The sequence below is a fragment of the Choloepus didactylus genome, chromosome 18, assembly GCF_015220235.1.
Source record: "Choloepus didactylus isolate mChoDid1 chromosome 18, mChoDid1.pri, whole genome shotgun sequence".
In the NCBI taxonomy this organism is placed as follows: Eukaryota; Metazoa; Chordata; class Mammalia; order Pilosa; family Megalonychidae; genus Choloepus; species Choloepus didactylus.
The window spans coordinates 57,690,016-57,706,476 of record NC_051324.1 but is presented as its reverse complement, the minus strand read 5'-3'; the positions used below and the strand labels follow the sequence as shown (position 1 = coordinate 57,706,476).

The 16,461-nt window shown below is 40.5% G+C and overlaps 1 protein-coding gene across 7 annotated transcripts in view; it reads right to left on the bottom strand.

Annotated features, from left to right (window-relative positions):
- MARCHF10 (membrane associated ring-CH-type finger 10) overlaps positions 1 to 16,461 on the bottom strand; it is a 246,934-nt gene that overhangs the window by 57,936 nt on the left and 172,537 nt on the right. For all 7 annotated transcript variants that reach the window (XM_037809926.1, XM_037809927.1, XM_037809931.1 and 4 more), the window contains one exon: positions 1,342 to 1,513. In XM_037809926.1, coding sequence (XP_037665854.1) covers positions 1,342 to 1,513 — 172 coding nt within the window. The remainder of the gene's footprint in view (positions 1 to 1,341; positions 1,514 to 16,461) is intronic.

Here is a 16,461-nt window from a genome sequence, read left to right as displayed (position 1 = left end):
TCCCCCTTTTTTGTCAGTGTTCTAAGTTCCATATGGAGTTTGCTCAGACTGAACAAACATCTGTATTAATCAGATAAACTGCAATCATTGAGTGGGACTACACTGGTCATTTTAGTGATTTTTCTCCACAGATGACAAAGCATGGTCTGCAAACAGCTATCTGCTTTTAGCAAGCAGGCTAAAAATGATATAGAATGAGTGGGGTTGCATTATTTAAACTAAATTCATTTTTTTCCATTAAAAACATTCTTAATTTAATAAATTACAACCTGTGTTTTGAAATATGTGGGTAATGACCTTATCTATTCTGTTTCAGCCTTAAACAGCAGAATTAAAAGCCTAATTCCTACTAAAAGTCTTTAAAATGAGAAACTATTAACTATGATGGTGCTTTCCCCTGATTAAATGAGGAAAAAGAGTTGGAATTTTGCTGAAAGGACATCATTTCAGAAGTCAATTTGATTTTGACTTCATTAAAGTAATAAAACGTGGGTAATCTAAGTGAAAGATGTTGTTTTCTAAAAATGCATTAAGATTTGGCTGGACACAGTTGCATGACAGGAACTATTTAGGATTAGAACGTAGTTGTGATTTGGATTTAAATGAATTGCACGCTATTTATGAATTCTTCAGCAGTTAATTTGGATCATTTCCATCCTACTAGAAGCAGAAAGCAGACCTTTCACTTAGTTACCCTAACTTAGACGTCAGTAATGGGAGGAATCAAACTTGTCCTACAGATGTTGCCTTTGATGGGGACAAGCCTGGGGGAACTCTAAACTTTCAGTTGAATTTATCCCCTTTCTGGATACTATTAAATCACTCCTGCCTCAAGCAGAGGGCTGGTTCCTGCTTCAAAGGCAGCTAAAAAGTGAATTATTTACCAAATTGCAGAAAAGGGGGGATTTATCAAGCTCCTTTTCTCCCACAGAAGACAAATCCAGAACCCAAGGACTTTATTACTGTCTCTCTTGGCTATAAATTACAACATTCAGATGCTTTTGAAAGTTTCTCTTCATGCTCTTGCTTAATTCATAAAACTTGATACGTAAGGCCAAATGCTTTTCTTCCCCAAGAAGAGCTAAGAAGATGAAAAGGCAGCAATTCTAGGCAAGTGCCACACAAATCAAATGATTGGGCAGGAAATGTGGGTAGTGGGGCTAGTTGCTGTAAATAATTCACACCTTCTTGACCTGGTATTCTACTCTGAAATTAATTTGACCATTTGTCTATAATCATCAACCTTCCAAAATGTGAATTTGCCACGGAAAAAAACTAGGTCTAACCAATACCACCAATTTGATTGCGAATTTTGTGAATTTCAGTAAGCCAACCACTCACCTGGAGAGGGTTTGCTGGGGCCTGCTTTCTCCGGTTTCCTTGGAGTCATGGTACTTTTATGTTTCTGCTTGACTGATGTTTGGTCAATTGCTGGAAGTTTGGAATCACATTTAACCAAAGAAGTCTTGACAGACAACCTTGGTTCGGCTAGAGGATCTTCCTCAACAGAACTCTATGGAAAATGAAAAGTGTCTTGAGTATCAGTGACCAAGATGTTACCTTTGCTAGACAGAGAAAAAAAGATATGAAGCAAATAGTGACAACCCCCACTCCCCAGCAAGAATACTGGAGCATCCAACCATGCTCTATAAGCCCTTTCACCAATGAAATTTTGATTGACAGGGTGAGTCAACTTAGAAATAACAGCAAAGTTAATGCATCTATTTTGTAGAACAATATGACAAGAATGTATTTCTGACCCTTAAAGTGATTTAATGATGAATAAACAGCTCATATTAAAAGCTACCTATGCAGACAGGAGAAACAATTAGTGCCTCAAAAAGTTTTGCTGTTTGTTATTTGAACTACTTTGGGAGTAGTTGTTCACACACTAGACAATGAAAAGGAAATTAAGATAGTGTGGTGGGGACTGAATAAATCAGATCTCAGCTTCAAAACTCTGAGTTATTGGGTGCAACATATGACAAACTAACCTTTAAAAAAGGCCTGTGCTTGTCAGTCTTCTATAAAGAAGTCAGTATAAATCTATGGATGGCAAATCATTATTCCATGGTGTGAGAATATCCTAACACAGTCTTGCAGACCCAATAAAAATTATACAGGCATTCAACAGTTTTACACTTTGCCACACTTATACCTACCAGAGACATGATGAGAACGTTATAAATGACTATTGGAAACCTAGTGCTAATAGGCAATTTTAGTCCAGCTTATAGTTTTAGGTTTAGGTCCTGGTGTTAGTGTGATTTGCTAGGCTATAGTTACACATTCTGCAATAATCAAAACCAAGAGCTTTTAATTCATTTTTTCTGAGGGAAGGGTCACTAAGTTCTCCTATATAGCACATTAATCTAGTATTGGAAAGTCATCTGAAAATGTGGTCTTTTGCAGACATGGAATACTAAATTAATGTCCCCAGACCTCCCCAATGATTGCAATTTATATTGATCTTGCTCATCCTTCTTGTTGACAGTTGTGGAGTTGTGGCATTTTCATTTCACAGGCTCCTGACCCAGGAAAATATTCTGAATAACTTTGAATTATTGGATGCAATGTAACACAAACTTAACTCTAAAGACGTCCCATACTTGTCAGTCTCCTAAGACAAAGTCTGTATAAATCTATAGGTGAACAGATCATTATCCTCCAAGATTATAAATCATGTTTTGTAATTTCGAGTCTGGATACAGCCTTCAAACAAATAATTCTTTTTCTCCATATATTTTCAGAAAAAAAAAAAACAACAACAACAACAACAACAAAAAACCCTAAAATAAAGGGCCAGGATAAGGACAAAATTATCTTTTTTCCTTTTGATTCTGCAATTTAATAGAAATACTTGAAAATGATTCTGAAATGTCAAAGATGAAGCATTAGGTTATCTCTGAACATGAGACAGATCCCCATAAAATTTGCCCACATCCCCAGTGTGGGCAAATTTTAATTGTTACCCTAAGACTGTCATTGTAATTAGATCCTGGAAGTCGTAGGTGAGAAGAACATCAGTGAACACAGGGCAGAATTTCTTCCAAAACTGCCCAACACAAACAGCTCGCATTCGTGGGTAGAGAAGCCTGCCTCCACAGGACCCTGCATTCCTGTGGGCTATGGCAGCAGAAGCAGTCTGCTAATATTAGTGGGTCCATCCCAGTTCCCCGCAGCCAGGGCTGGAATTTCTTTTCTAGCCCCGGGAGTGCTGAGTTGGGAGGGGTTGGAGAGGCAACTCCTGTTGGCTAGTTAGCACGTTTACCCTTCCTTCACCCATTCATTATACTTCAAGTCTTCAGAGCATTGAAGAAGCAAAGCAGAAGAAAGACTGGCCAATTAAACCATACCTGTTAGCTATGGGACTGAGCACCTGCATTCCAAGTACTTTCTACTATGGTTCCTGGGTAGAACCATCATTCCTCATTCTAGAAACAGAGGCTAGAAGTGGATGTTTTGTTAGTTGGAAACTGAAGTCATAATGGCAAGAACTCTAATACTTATGAATGTGCTACTGACTATTTTCCTGCCTGCCTCACTGAGTAATCTCAGACAAAGCACTTCAATATTTTCTGCCTTTATTCATGTTCTCTCATGTGCTCAGACATTCTCATCTATCCTCTCTCATGAAAACCAATCATACCATCCTCCCCCTTAGGTGAAAGAAATTGTAGTACTTATTCTGGCACTAAAGTGTGGTGTTTAAGATTCTGGAGCCCAACTCCCTACGATTGAATTTTGGCTCCTCCATGTAGCAACTGTTAACATCAGGTTAGTTAATCTGTGTCTCAGATTTTCTCATCTGTGAACAACAGTATCTATCTTTTGGTGGTTTTGTGAGGATCAAATGAATTGATATATATGTATACCACTTAGAACAGTGCCAGGCACACAGTAAGTGCCCTGTAAGTGTTAGCTTTTAAAATTAGTCATTAATTCATATTCAGGCATTTAAAAAATTAACTACTGATCACTACCCATTTTTGAAACTCAAACCCAAACCAAAGCCTTGATTGAAAATTTTGTTGGATTTCATCTATTCCAGTGGGGTATGAATGAAGTGGTGGGTCAGTTCCTACACCAGACTATTAGTTTCCTCCCAAGGCTATATAATTTGCAAATAGCCACTTGAAATTTATCTAGTCTTAAGAAAATATGGTGCAATTTTTATACAGTAAAGCTCTAATGGCAAATGTTTAACAACATTTAGAGATTATCAAACAATAATAATTAATTAATTTGATTTAAAATTATTTTTAAGCTGTGTCTTTTCTTTTTGTAATTTTGAATGGTAATTACAATTTTCATTCCTTCCCCCATATGTTCATAAGTTGAAATGTCACATGGAGGTGGAAGCAACAGCACATTGCTATTCCTTTGGGGGAAGAAAACCAACTTGATCTTTCAAAATCAAAGCCTAAAGCATTAAAAACAAAAACAAAAACAAAAAACCAAACAACTACATGATATATGAGTAGATTTTAAACTATTTTTGGGGAATTTGCCGAGGAAGTTCTAATAAAATCATGTTAACTAAAAGAAGCTATTGTCAACATTTTCTGGAATATTCTTATTTTTATATTTAACATTTTTCAAAGATCCCCAACTTGTTTTTGTGATATCATACATAATAAAGTAGAGACATTACTTTGCCCAGGGCTAGTCTCTCTCAAAAGTTCAGAGAAAGACTCGCACTGGGAAAAAAAGGGACTTACATTTAGAGAATGTAAATGGCACAGGGCACTGAAGTAAGAACTGAGTAACATTATAACAATTCAAGTTAGAACTCTTGGAAGATGAAGACCCAGGGTTGGGAAGTGCGATGCATTTCCTCAGGAATGTGGGAATGACTGGATTTTTAAACTGGGACCAAACAATGTTGAGTTTGAAGTGGCAAGACGACAATGAACAGAGATGTTCAAGAGATCAAGCAGACAAAAGTCATCAGGGACAGAAAGGACATGAAGTTCTTTTCCACCATTTGGCTGATGGCTCAGTTCCAAGACCCAGGAAACTGGTTCTCAGCTGGTATGCCACCCCTTCCCTTCCCCAAGGTATGCTTCTGAATTCTATGTATCCAAAACCCATTTTTGCCATGTGCCATAAGACGGAAGGCTGAGCTAGGCAGATTTTATCACATAGTATAGAACAGGGCAAAACTTGCTGTGAATAAGGGGGAAGAGACAAAAAGTAGAGTCAAGCTGATGCCAGAGAGGGATTGTGTGCTTATTACATTTGGAATAAATTTAGTCTCATTAGATTATGAAAGCATATGATCAAGGCAGTGAAACTCAATGCTCAGTGAAAACACGGGACAGGTGACCAAGAGAATGTGGGTGCAAATGAGCACCTTCAGAGTGCTGTCCCCAAAGTCTGCATTCAACCGGTGCTTCAAACACTAAAACTGCCTAAAGGAATTGAGGGCAGTTTGTATAAATAGCATTCTGGATAGGATAGTTATTTTTATGTGTTCAAAAAAAATAAAGTATATCTACACAGAGTGCTGTTGTAGCACAAAGCAGGGCAAAATTTCTCTTATCTAGGAAAAAACTGTAATAGCAGCAAAGTCCTTCACATGTTCAGGATGATTTTGAGTTCACCCGAATTCTAGACTTGAATACCAATAAAAAACAGGGATCAGGAATATTAATAAACATTAATTTCTTTATATTAATTAAAAAATCGTTCCCTTCATGAGATTATCCTGTAATGATGAGAGACCAATGACCAATATTGGAAAGTCAATATAAGATGAATTTTTAAAGAGTGTTTCTTATCTCACATTTGATGCTTTAGGAAGAGCATAAAGTTATACTAACAGGGAACCACCATGGAAAAGGCAATGCAACTATATACACTGAGATATGAGAATGATGAGTAAAGCAAAGACTTTGCCCTCATTGAGCTTATAGTCTATGTGGGGAGGTAGACCATTAAATTAAATAATTATTAAATAAATGTTAAATTATAACAGTCATAAATGCTATAAAGGAAAAGTGCAGAGAACTATAAGAACATAGGTCAGAAGGTCCTAATATAGTCGGGGGAGGGGGCAGTTAGGGCAGTGACTGAAGCTGAGATCTGTGGCTTGGTGTTGGGGAGGAGAGGGTGAGTGTTGCAAGACGAGGGAACAACATACGGAAATGCTCTCTGCAGGAGGTAGCCTTGTGTGTGTGTGTGTGTGTGTGTGTGTATGTGTGTGTGTGTGTGTGTGTGTGTATGTGTGAAGCAAAGAGCAACACAGGGATCCCACAGGGCCTTGTTGGCCATGTGACAGATTTTGGTCCCCATTCTAAAAGCCACAAGAAGCCATGGAAGGGGTTTAAGCAGAGAAGTAAAATGATCTGAGTTCTATTTGTAAATATCTCTTTACCTGTGGCATGGAAAATGGGATTTGAGGGCAGGAGTATGAGTATGCAGACTCATGTTAGGAGGCCCCTCCAGTAACTTGACTAGGTGATGGCAGAGAAGAAGACATAAATGGATTTAAAAAATATTTAGAAAGTGTGATGGCTAATTTTATGTGTCAACTTGAATAGGTCATGGTGTCCAATCGTTTGGTCAAACATTGGCCTAGATGTTGCTGTGGAGGTATTTTGTGGATGGAATTAGCATTTATAAACAGTTGATTTTAAGTAAAGGAAATGATCTTCTATAATGTGGGTAGGCCTCATCCAATCAGTTGAAGGCCTTAAGAGCAAAAAACTGAGGGTTCTCAAGTGAAGAAAAATTCTGCCTCAAGACTACATCCTCTACTCTTCTCTGAGTTTCCAGCTTGCTGGCCTCTTCTACGGATTTTGGACTCAATACTTCAACATCAATTCTTATAAGAATTTCCAGTCTGCTGGCTTCCCCTAAGAAACTCAGACTTAAGACTTCAAAATCACTCTTACCAGAATTTCTATGCACATATATCTTGTTGGTTCTGTTTCTCTCAAGAACTGTGGCTGGTACAAAAAGTAAAATTGATAGGTCTTGGTGATGAATTCAATATGGGGGTGGGTGGAGAGAAAGTGTCAGGGATGTTTCCCAAGTTCTGATGACACCATATGTAAGGAAGAAATGAAGAAACAGGATGGGAATTTTAGCTTTGGGCATGTTGAGTTTGAGGTGTCTTTGAGACACCCAAGTAGAGATAATGAGTAAACAGCAAGATATGCAGATCTAGAGATCAAAAGAGAAGTCTGGGTTGGAAGTATAAATTTGGGAGTCATTGGAAATTCAAATCTTGGGAGTAAATGAGCTAACCTAAGTGGGAAGGGAGTATGAACCTGGACAGGAAAAAAAAGTTACGTCTTTACATCTTTATTTCATTTTATTATTACATCTTTACATCTTTATTTTCATTAACCTCTAACTAAAATCTAAGCATATCTTTCATTTATGAATGTAGGCAACAAACCACAGTAGTATTAGCAGTACCTGTGATTTTTGTCACCAATAGAAATCACAGATATTTTCACATCTCATTAAATTTGTTGAAGATGTCTCAAAATATCCTTTACACCCACCACTTGTTACTTAATGTGTTAATAAAGAAGCACATATATTACCAAATCACAAATTCCTAAAAATATTTTGATGGCTGCCTTTTACACAGGCTTCCTTTGAAATCTTATGTATTTTATTTCATGCATTTAAAAATAGTTTTCTGAAAAGGGGACCCATAAGGTTCACCATACTGCCAGAGAGGTCTGTGGCACAAAGATAGGTTAAAAACCCCTGGAATAGAGGAGAATCCAGTGTGGAGGAATCCCAGGACTCAGCATCTGGGTAGAAGAGGGTGAGGAGTGGAACAGTGGAGAGTAAGGAGCAGCAGCCAGAGACAGGGAGGAAACCAGGAGAAGGATGCAGCCTTGCAGAAGCCTGGGGAAGCAGCGTTTCCGGGAGGAGAGAGCAGCCAAGTGAGGCAAACAGTGTCATGTACAATGAGGACCGAGAGAGACCCAGTGCATTCAAAGATGTGGCAGTCATTTGATGAAGAGCCATTTCTGTGGAACGAGGAGCGTGGAAGCCAGATTGGAGTGGGCTGAGAAGTGAGTAGGAGGTGGGGAAAAGGAGTCAGTCAGTGTAAATTATTCTTTTGAGATCTTTTGACTGTGAAGGAGAAGTAACTGGAGGGGGCTGTGGGATCAAGAAAGGACTGTTCTGTTCTTTTTAGGGGGTGGGGGTTTGGATGGGAGATTTTAGATCATGACAACATGCTGACAGGGAGGTGCTAATGCAGAAAGGCGGGAGATACAGGCAGGGATGGGTGGGGTACAGGTCCCGAGCAGAGCAAGGAGGTGGAGTCCAAGCACAGGTAGAGAGTTTGCCAGAGGGTGGGAACGAGGAAAGAGCAGTAAGGAAGGAAGAGAGTGGGTGACTAGGGCACAGCAACCTGAGGAAGTTCCCAAGTGAGGACTGCTGTGGTAAGGGGTAAAAGAGAGAGGAGGGATTGAATACTGGGGAAAGGGAAGAAGGTGTGAAGTGGAAGAGAGAGTTGTTAGCATTGAGGGCCTAGTCAAGGTTGGTGGCTGTGAACTTTCAGCACCACTTTTCAAAGCAGTAGATTTTCTCCAGCAGTAGCCAGTGGACTGGGTACAGGCCCAGAGACTGTGGACAGTGGGATTTGGCCAAAAGGGTATGAGAAAAAGACAGAGGGGCTAGGGAATTACTAAAAGGATCAAGCATGAAATCTAGGCTATCTATTTAAGAAGGAAAAGTCAGTACAGGAAGGGGGATGATAGGGCAGAGGGAAAATTATTCATGGACCAGAGTTTCCCAAGAGGGGGAAGAAATTTCAGAGTAGAGGTGGTTGAGGAGAGCCAGAAGGACTGGAGACTGGCTGATGTAGTGATTTTAAAGATGCAGCTCTCTTGGGTGGTAATGAGGTTCGGGATGTGCTATCAGTGTGTGTGGGCTGAACTGTCCCCCACCCCCAAAAATATGTTGAAATCCTAACCCCAGGACCTGTGAATGTGACCTTTTTTGTTAATAAGATCTTTGCGGATATAAGTTAAGATGAGGTCATACTGGATTAAAGTGGGCCCTAAATCCCAACAACTGGTATCCTTAAAAGAAGAAGAGAGGACAAACATACAGGAAGGCCATGTGATGACAGAGGCAGAGCCTGGAGTGATGCAGCTACAAGCTAAGGAACACCAAGGGTGGCTGGCACCACCAGAAGCTGGGAGAGGCAAAGGATCCTTCCCCAGAGCCTTCAGAGGGAGCATGGCCCTGCTGACACCCTGATCTTGGACTTCCAGCCTCCAGAACTATGAGAGAATAATTTTCTCTTTTAAGCCACCCAGGTTTTTGGTACTTGGCTGCAACAGCCCTAGGAAATTAAATACAGGTTGACAGAGTAGACCAGAAGAGTCCACCTGAGGTGAGTCAGAACTGAGAAGCCAGGGTGTGGATGGTTTGTGCGTGTGGATGCTGAAGCCATCTAGGATTGTGGCAAGAAATCAGGAAATGGGGTGCACAGAGAGGCCGAATGAGAAATCAGGAAATGGGGTGAACAGAGACGCCAAGCCACCCACCAGAGGCTTCACTGAAGAAGCAAGAGTGGCCCTTATAAGGGGCAGGGATGAGGAGGTGGAGAGGATGGTGGAGGATAACTGCAAAAGCCTCAATGGACCCGTGTTTCCAAAAGAACCTCGGAAGCAATGGTCTGGGACCAGCCTCAGGGACAAGGGCCCCTGCCCACTCTTCGATCTTAGGCTGATGTGTGGGAGTCATATGAATAGCCACCCCTAAAGACGGTGTACATGGCAGGAGCATCACCAGGGAAGGGCCAGGCCTCGCTTACGGCAAGGATGGACATCTTGGGTGCTGCAGGGAGACTGGACTACTCACCGTTTCCCAAGCACACCCATCTGTCCTTTATTTAGGCTATTCCTTCCACTGCAATGTCCTCCCTACCTCAGCCCCCCACCCCCACTGCCAGCTCCCCAAATCCTGCCTGTCCTTTAAGATGTAACTTAAAATCTACATCCTCTATGAAGTTTCCCAGGTTTCCCCTTGCCTTTTTATTAACACTCACCAAATACTGTCTTGAATGCAGGCATTCTGGTATGTCTTACTTCACGAACACTGTCAACTATTCAAGGGCAAGGATAGGCTTATTCATTACTGTTTACTCATAGCACTTAACACAGTGTCTTGTACACAAGTGATTTATAATTTCTCAATGAACAAAGCAATACAAAAACAAAGTTTTAGGATGAAATTCTGTGTGTAAAATATTTTACAATAATATTATCTCACGATTTGATACCTTCATCTCACCTGTTTCAGCTAGTCTTCCAGGCTGCCTAAAAGTGACCTTTCCAGAAGCAGAATAATATTATCCTGCGATTTGATACCTGAGTTTTAATTAGTTTCTAACAACTTTTTGGTTTTAAAAGTTAATTAGAACCATGTTTTTTAAAGTGGGGAATTTTAATAAAATATAACAAACTGAAATAAATATATAGTGCTACATACAAGGAAAAAGCCACTTTATCATAATCTTTTTTTTGCAATTTTTAAGCTAAGTACAATTAATTAGCACAGGGATCTTTTTGGGTCAGAGGCCGCCAATTTTTAGCAACAACAGTTTCACGGAGCTGGGCTATCAATTGGTGTTTGTTTCATCTGGCCACATGGCAGAACCACCCTGGTGGGAGGACTCAGTTGAAGTTGTCTTGCTTACCTGTCGAAAAGGCAAGGCAGCATTCTGGTAGCAACTGCAATTTAAATTGACAGTTGCCCCATTTTACTGTCATGCCCCATTTTAAAATAACCTAGTGGAACTCAGACACAGCACGGAGATGAAGGAGAAATGAAGCACTGCTGGCTTTGCTCAAGATGGCATTGTTATTCGTTTGCTCCTTTAATGCTGTGAAGACTTCCAGCACCCTGTTTGCCCCTCAAAGGGCACACCAGGCATTCCAATTAATCTATAATCTAATTATAAAGGAAATATCCAGTTCAGCCTGGTGAGTTATCTGGCAGAATGTACAACTACAATAAGATGACCTCCCTTATGAAAGATAGTCCTGGGTCAACTCAGGGTGTTCTGAGCTCCCTCTGTCCACTGAGAGCTACAACCCAGCGATTACTGGGTCCTTGTGTTCTTGCCTACCTGTGGCAAAAGGAACATCACTGTGCTTTGAAGAAGCCATTTGTCTTCCCACAGAAAGGTATGCCAGGTATGGTGGTTACTCTGGTCACCGCTAGGCTCAAGGGTTTCCAAAGGGTTGACCCTAATTGACCAATCCACCTCAGACCCCAACTGGCCATTGCAGAATGGCAGCTGCACCAAACCACTCTCCTCTCAAATATTACAGGCCAGGTCAGGCAGCATTCACCACTGCAAGTAACATTATTCCCTTTCTACTCCCTTTACTCAGGCTGAGGTTCCCTATTCTGACTCCCATGGCTGTAGCTGTGACTTTCAACATGTGTGCATTCCTCAGACAGTCTTGCAATGGTCAGCTATCAGACAGTCATTGAGCTCCTATTATGTGCTCGGCACTGCCAGAGATACAACCATAAAGAGAGCCTGATCTTGACTCTACCCCACCGTGGACTTGGGCCTAGCGTGCTATGAGCATAAAAGAAGAGACAAGAGCAAAGTCACCTGACCCCTAGGAGAAGCCCTGGAATCTTCCGAGAAGAGGTGCCCTCAGAGTTGAGGATGCACAGGTGAGGCCTTGAGTTCCCTGATAAGATGTTTGAACTTGATCCCAAAGACAATGGGGAACTGAAGAATTTTTAATAGAGAAGTGACATGATCCAATCCGCTTCTGGAAAGATCACTTTTAGGCAGCCTGGAAGACTGGCTGAAACAGGTGAGATGAAGGGAAAACCACAAGGGAAATAACTCTTGTGATAATCCAGGCAACAAAAGAGAGGGCTCTGCAAAGCGAGGTGATGGTGGAGCAGTTCAAGAGGGAAGAGATAAGAGAGTCAGGCTCTGGTGTCTGATTGCTGTGGAGTATAAGGAAGAGCAAGAGTCTAAGCTCATTTCCAGAATTTCAACTTGGGCAGAAATAAATTCAGAAAGAGAAACCAATTTGAGATGAGAAGATGATGCATTCTGCATCTTTATTCTGAGGGGCTTATGGGTCACACCATGGCAAACAGATCAGCAACTAAAATGGGAAACACACTCAAATAAAAATTCCCACAGATCTGCACTCGTCAATCCATGGGACACACATTCCCTGTCCATGACGTACATTTCAGGCTCAAGAGGCCGTGTGCAGAAGCTGCATTATCACTCAGGTGCACCTCGAGGGCACAGAATCTGAGCTACAGTCAAGAGGGCGGCTGTGACAAACACCACACCAGGTGTTAGAGATGACTCACAGCCTTTCAGGGTGGGGCCCTTTGGCAACAGAACCAGTGTGTGTGTGTGTGCGCGCACGTGTGCGTGCATGCACGCATAACCTGCCTCATCAACACACAGGAGGCTTGGGCCAGAAAAGAAGTGAGGCCCAACCTACAAGGAATCCAACAGTGGACAAGTAGAAATTAGGAAAAAACTGGAAATATGACTCAGAAGGCAGATGCCATGTCCCAAGCTGCAGCTGCTTTTGTAACACTGTTAAGGGTGTCATTGGGTTGACAATGACAGATTAATGGGAGAACAGCTCCCCAAGAACCATTTGAAAGAAGAGAAGCTGACAATTTTACAGAAAAGATAAAGTGAATAAATAGATAACGAAAGGAGTCATGCAAATATACTCAGGTTGTAGAAAAGCTCAAAATGCAAGTCGAGCCAGCCTTTACGGACCACTGAATCATCAGAGAGCTAACATTTGCAAGGACCTGCAGTTGCACAGCATTGTATTGTAGATTACTCAAGGTCAGTTTCTAAGAAACGAAACCCCTTCCTGGCCCATGGGGTCTTCTTTGTTTTGTTTTTTGGATTTGACCATAATCTAGAGCAGCACGGTCCAACAGAAATTTCTGCAATAATGGAAGTTTCTGAGTGGTCCATTCCAGTAGCCAATAACTGCATGTGGCTACTGAGTATACAAAATGAGACTAGCATGATAGAGGAAATGAAAATTAAATATGATTTTTTTTTAAATCTTCATTTTATTGAGATATATTCACATACCACGCAGTCATACAAAACAAATCGTACATTTGATTGTTCACAGTACCATTACATAGTTGTACATCCATCACCAAAATCAATCCCTGACACCTTCATTAGCACACACACAAAAATAATAATAATAATTAAAGTGAAAAACAGCAATTAAAGTAAAAAAGAACACTGGGTGCCTTTGTCTGTTTGTTTGTTTCCTTCCCCTATTTTTCTACTCATCCATCCATAAACTGGACGAAGGGGAGTATGGTCCTTATGGCTTTCCCAATCCCACTGTCACCCCTCATAAGCTACATTTTTATACAATTGTCTTCGAGATTCATGGGTTCTGGGTTGTAGTTTGATAGTTTCAGGTATCTACCACCAGCTACCCCAATTCTTTAGAACCTAAAAAGGGTTGTCTAAATTGTGCGTAAAAGAGCCCACCAGAGTGACCTCTTGGCTCCTTTTGGAATCTCTCTGCAACTGAAGCTTATTTCATTTCCTTTCACATCCCCCTTTTGGTCAAGAAGATGTTCTCCGTCCCCCGATGCCGAGTCTACATTCCTCCCCCGGAGTCATATTCTACGTTGCCAGGGAGATTCACTCCCCTGGGTGTCTGATCCCACGTAGGGGGGAGGGGCAGTGATTTCACCTTTCAAGTTGGCTTAGCTAGAGAGAGAGGGCCACATCTGAGCATCAAAGAGGCATTCGGGAGGAGGCTCTTAGGCACAATTATAGGGAGGCCTAGCCTCTCCTTTGCAGCAACAGTCTTCCCAAGGGTAAATCCTGTGGTAGAGGGCTCAACCCATCAAACCACCAGTCCCCTATGTCTGTGGTTATGTTAGCAACCATGGAGGTGGAGTAGGCGAATACCCCTGCATTCTCCACAGGCTCCTCAAGGGGGTTCTACATATTTTTTTCCTTGTTTTTTTTTTTTTAAATCAACTGTATGAAAAATAAAAAAATTAAAAAATAATTAAAAAAACCACATACAATAAAAGAACATTTCAAAGAGACCATAACAAGAGAGTAAGAAAAAGACAATTAACCTAAGATTACTACTTTACTTCCAACATGTTCCTACTCTACCCCAAGAAAGTTACCTAATATAGCAACATTTCTGTGAACTTGTTCCTACTATACCCATCAGAAATTAATAGACCATAGTCATTCCTGGGCATTCCCAGAACGTTAAATTTACCCATGATAGCTTATCTGTTCTTCTTGGATTACTGTTCCCCCTTCCTTAATTGCTCTCTATTGCTAGTTCCCCTACATTCTACATTATAAACCATTTGTTTTACATTTTTCATTAGTGGTAGCATATAATACTTCTCTTTTTGTGCCTGGCTTATTTCGCTCAGCATTATGTCTTCAAGGTTCATCCATGTTGTCATATGTTTCATGAGACCGTTCCTTCTTACTGCCGTGCAGTATTCCATCGTGTGTATATACCACATTTTATTTATCCACGCATCTGTTAAGGACATTTGGGTTGTTTCCATCTCTTGGCAATTATGAACAATGCTGCTATGAACATTGGCGTGCAGATATCTGTTCCTGTCACTGCTTTCCGATCTTCCAGGTATATACCAAGAAGTGCAATCGCTGGATCGAACGGTAACTCTATATCTAGTTTTCTAAGGAACTGCCAGACTGACTTCCAGAGTGGCTGAACCATTATACAGTCCCACCAACAATGAATAAGAGTTCCAATTTCTCCACATCCCCTCCAGCATTTGTAGTTTCCTGTTTGTTTAATGGCAGCCATTCTAATTGGTGTGAGATGGTATCTCATTGTGGTCTTAATTTGCATCTCTCTAATAGCTAGTGAAGCTGAACATTTTTTCATGTGTTTCTTGGCCATTTGTATTTCCTCTTCAGAGAACTGTCTTCTCATATCTTTTGCCCATTTTATAATTGGGCTGTCTGTACTATTGTCATTGAGTTGTACGATTTTTTTAAATATGCAAGGTATCAGTCTTTTGTCAGATACATGGTTTCCAAAAATTTTTTTCCATTGAGTTGGCTGCCTCTTTACCTTTTTGAGAAATTCCTTTGAGGTACAGAAACTTCTAAGCTTCAGGAGTTCCCATTTATCTATTTTTCCTTTTGCTGCCTGTGCTTTGTGTGTAAAGTCTAGGAAGTGTCCGCCTAATACAAGGACTTGGAGATGTTTTCCTCCATTATCTTCTAGGAGTTTTATGGTACTTTCTTTTATATTGAGATCTTTCATCCATTTTAGTTAATTTTTGTGTAGGGTGTGAGGTAGGGGTCCTCTTTCATTCTTTTGGATATGGATATCCAGCTCTCCCAGCCCCATCTGTTGAAAAGACCATTATGACCCAGTTCAGTGATTTTGGGGGCCTTATCAAAGATCAGTCGGCCATAGATCTGGGGGTCTATCTCCAAATTCTCAATCCGATTCCATTGATCTATATGTCTATCTTTGTGCCAATACCATGCTGTTTTGCTTTATAATAAGCTTCAAAGTCAGGGAGTGTAAGTCCTCCCACTTCGTTTTTCTTTTTTAGAGTGTCTTTAGCAATTCGAGGCATCTTCCCTTTCCAAATAAATTTGATAACTAGCTTTTCCAAGTCTGCAAAGTAGGTTGTTGGAATTTTGATTGGGATTACATTGAATCTGTAGATGAGTTTGGGTAGAATTGACATCTTAATGACATTTAGCCTTCCTATCCATGAACATGGAATATTTTTCCATCTTTTAAGGTCCCCTTCTATTTCTTTTAGTAGAGTTATGTAGTTTTCTTTGTATAGGTCTTTTACATCTTTGGTTAAGTTTATTCCTAGGTACTTGATTTTTTTAGTTGCTATTGAAAATGGTATCTTTTTCTTGAGTGTCTCTTCAGTTTGTTCATTTCTAGCATATAGAAACATTACTGACTTATGTGCATTAATCTTGTATCCCGCTACTTTGCTAAATTTGTTTATTAGCTCTAGTAGCTGTATCGTCGATTTCTCAGGGTTTTCCAGATATAAGATCATATCATCTGCAAACAATGACAGTTTTACTTCTTCTTTTCCAATTTGGGTGCCTTTTATTTCTTTGTCTTGCCGGATTGCCCTGGCTAGCACTTCCAGCACAATGTTGAATAACAGTGGTGACAGCAAGCATCCTTGTCTTGTTCCTGATCTTAGAGGGAAGGCTTTCAGTCTCTCACCATTGAGTACTACGCTGGCTGTGGGTTTTTCATATATGCTCTTTATCATATTGAGGAAGTTTCCTTCAATGCCTACCTTTTGAAGTGTTTTTATCAAAAACGGATGTTGGATTTTGTCAAATGCTTTTTCAGCATCTGCTGAGACGATCATTTGATTTTTCCCTTTCGAATTGTTAATATGTTGTAATACATTGATTGATTT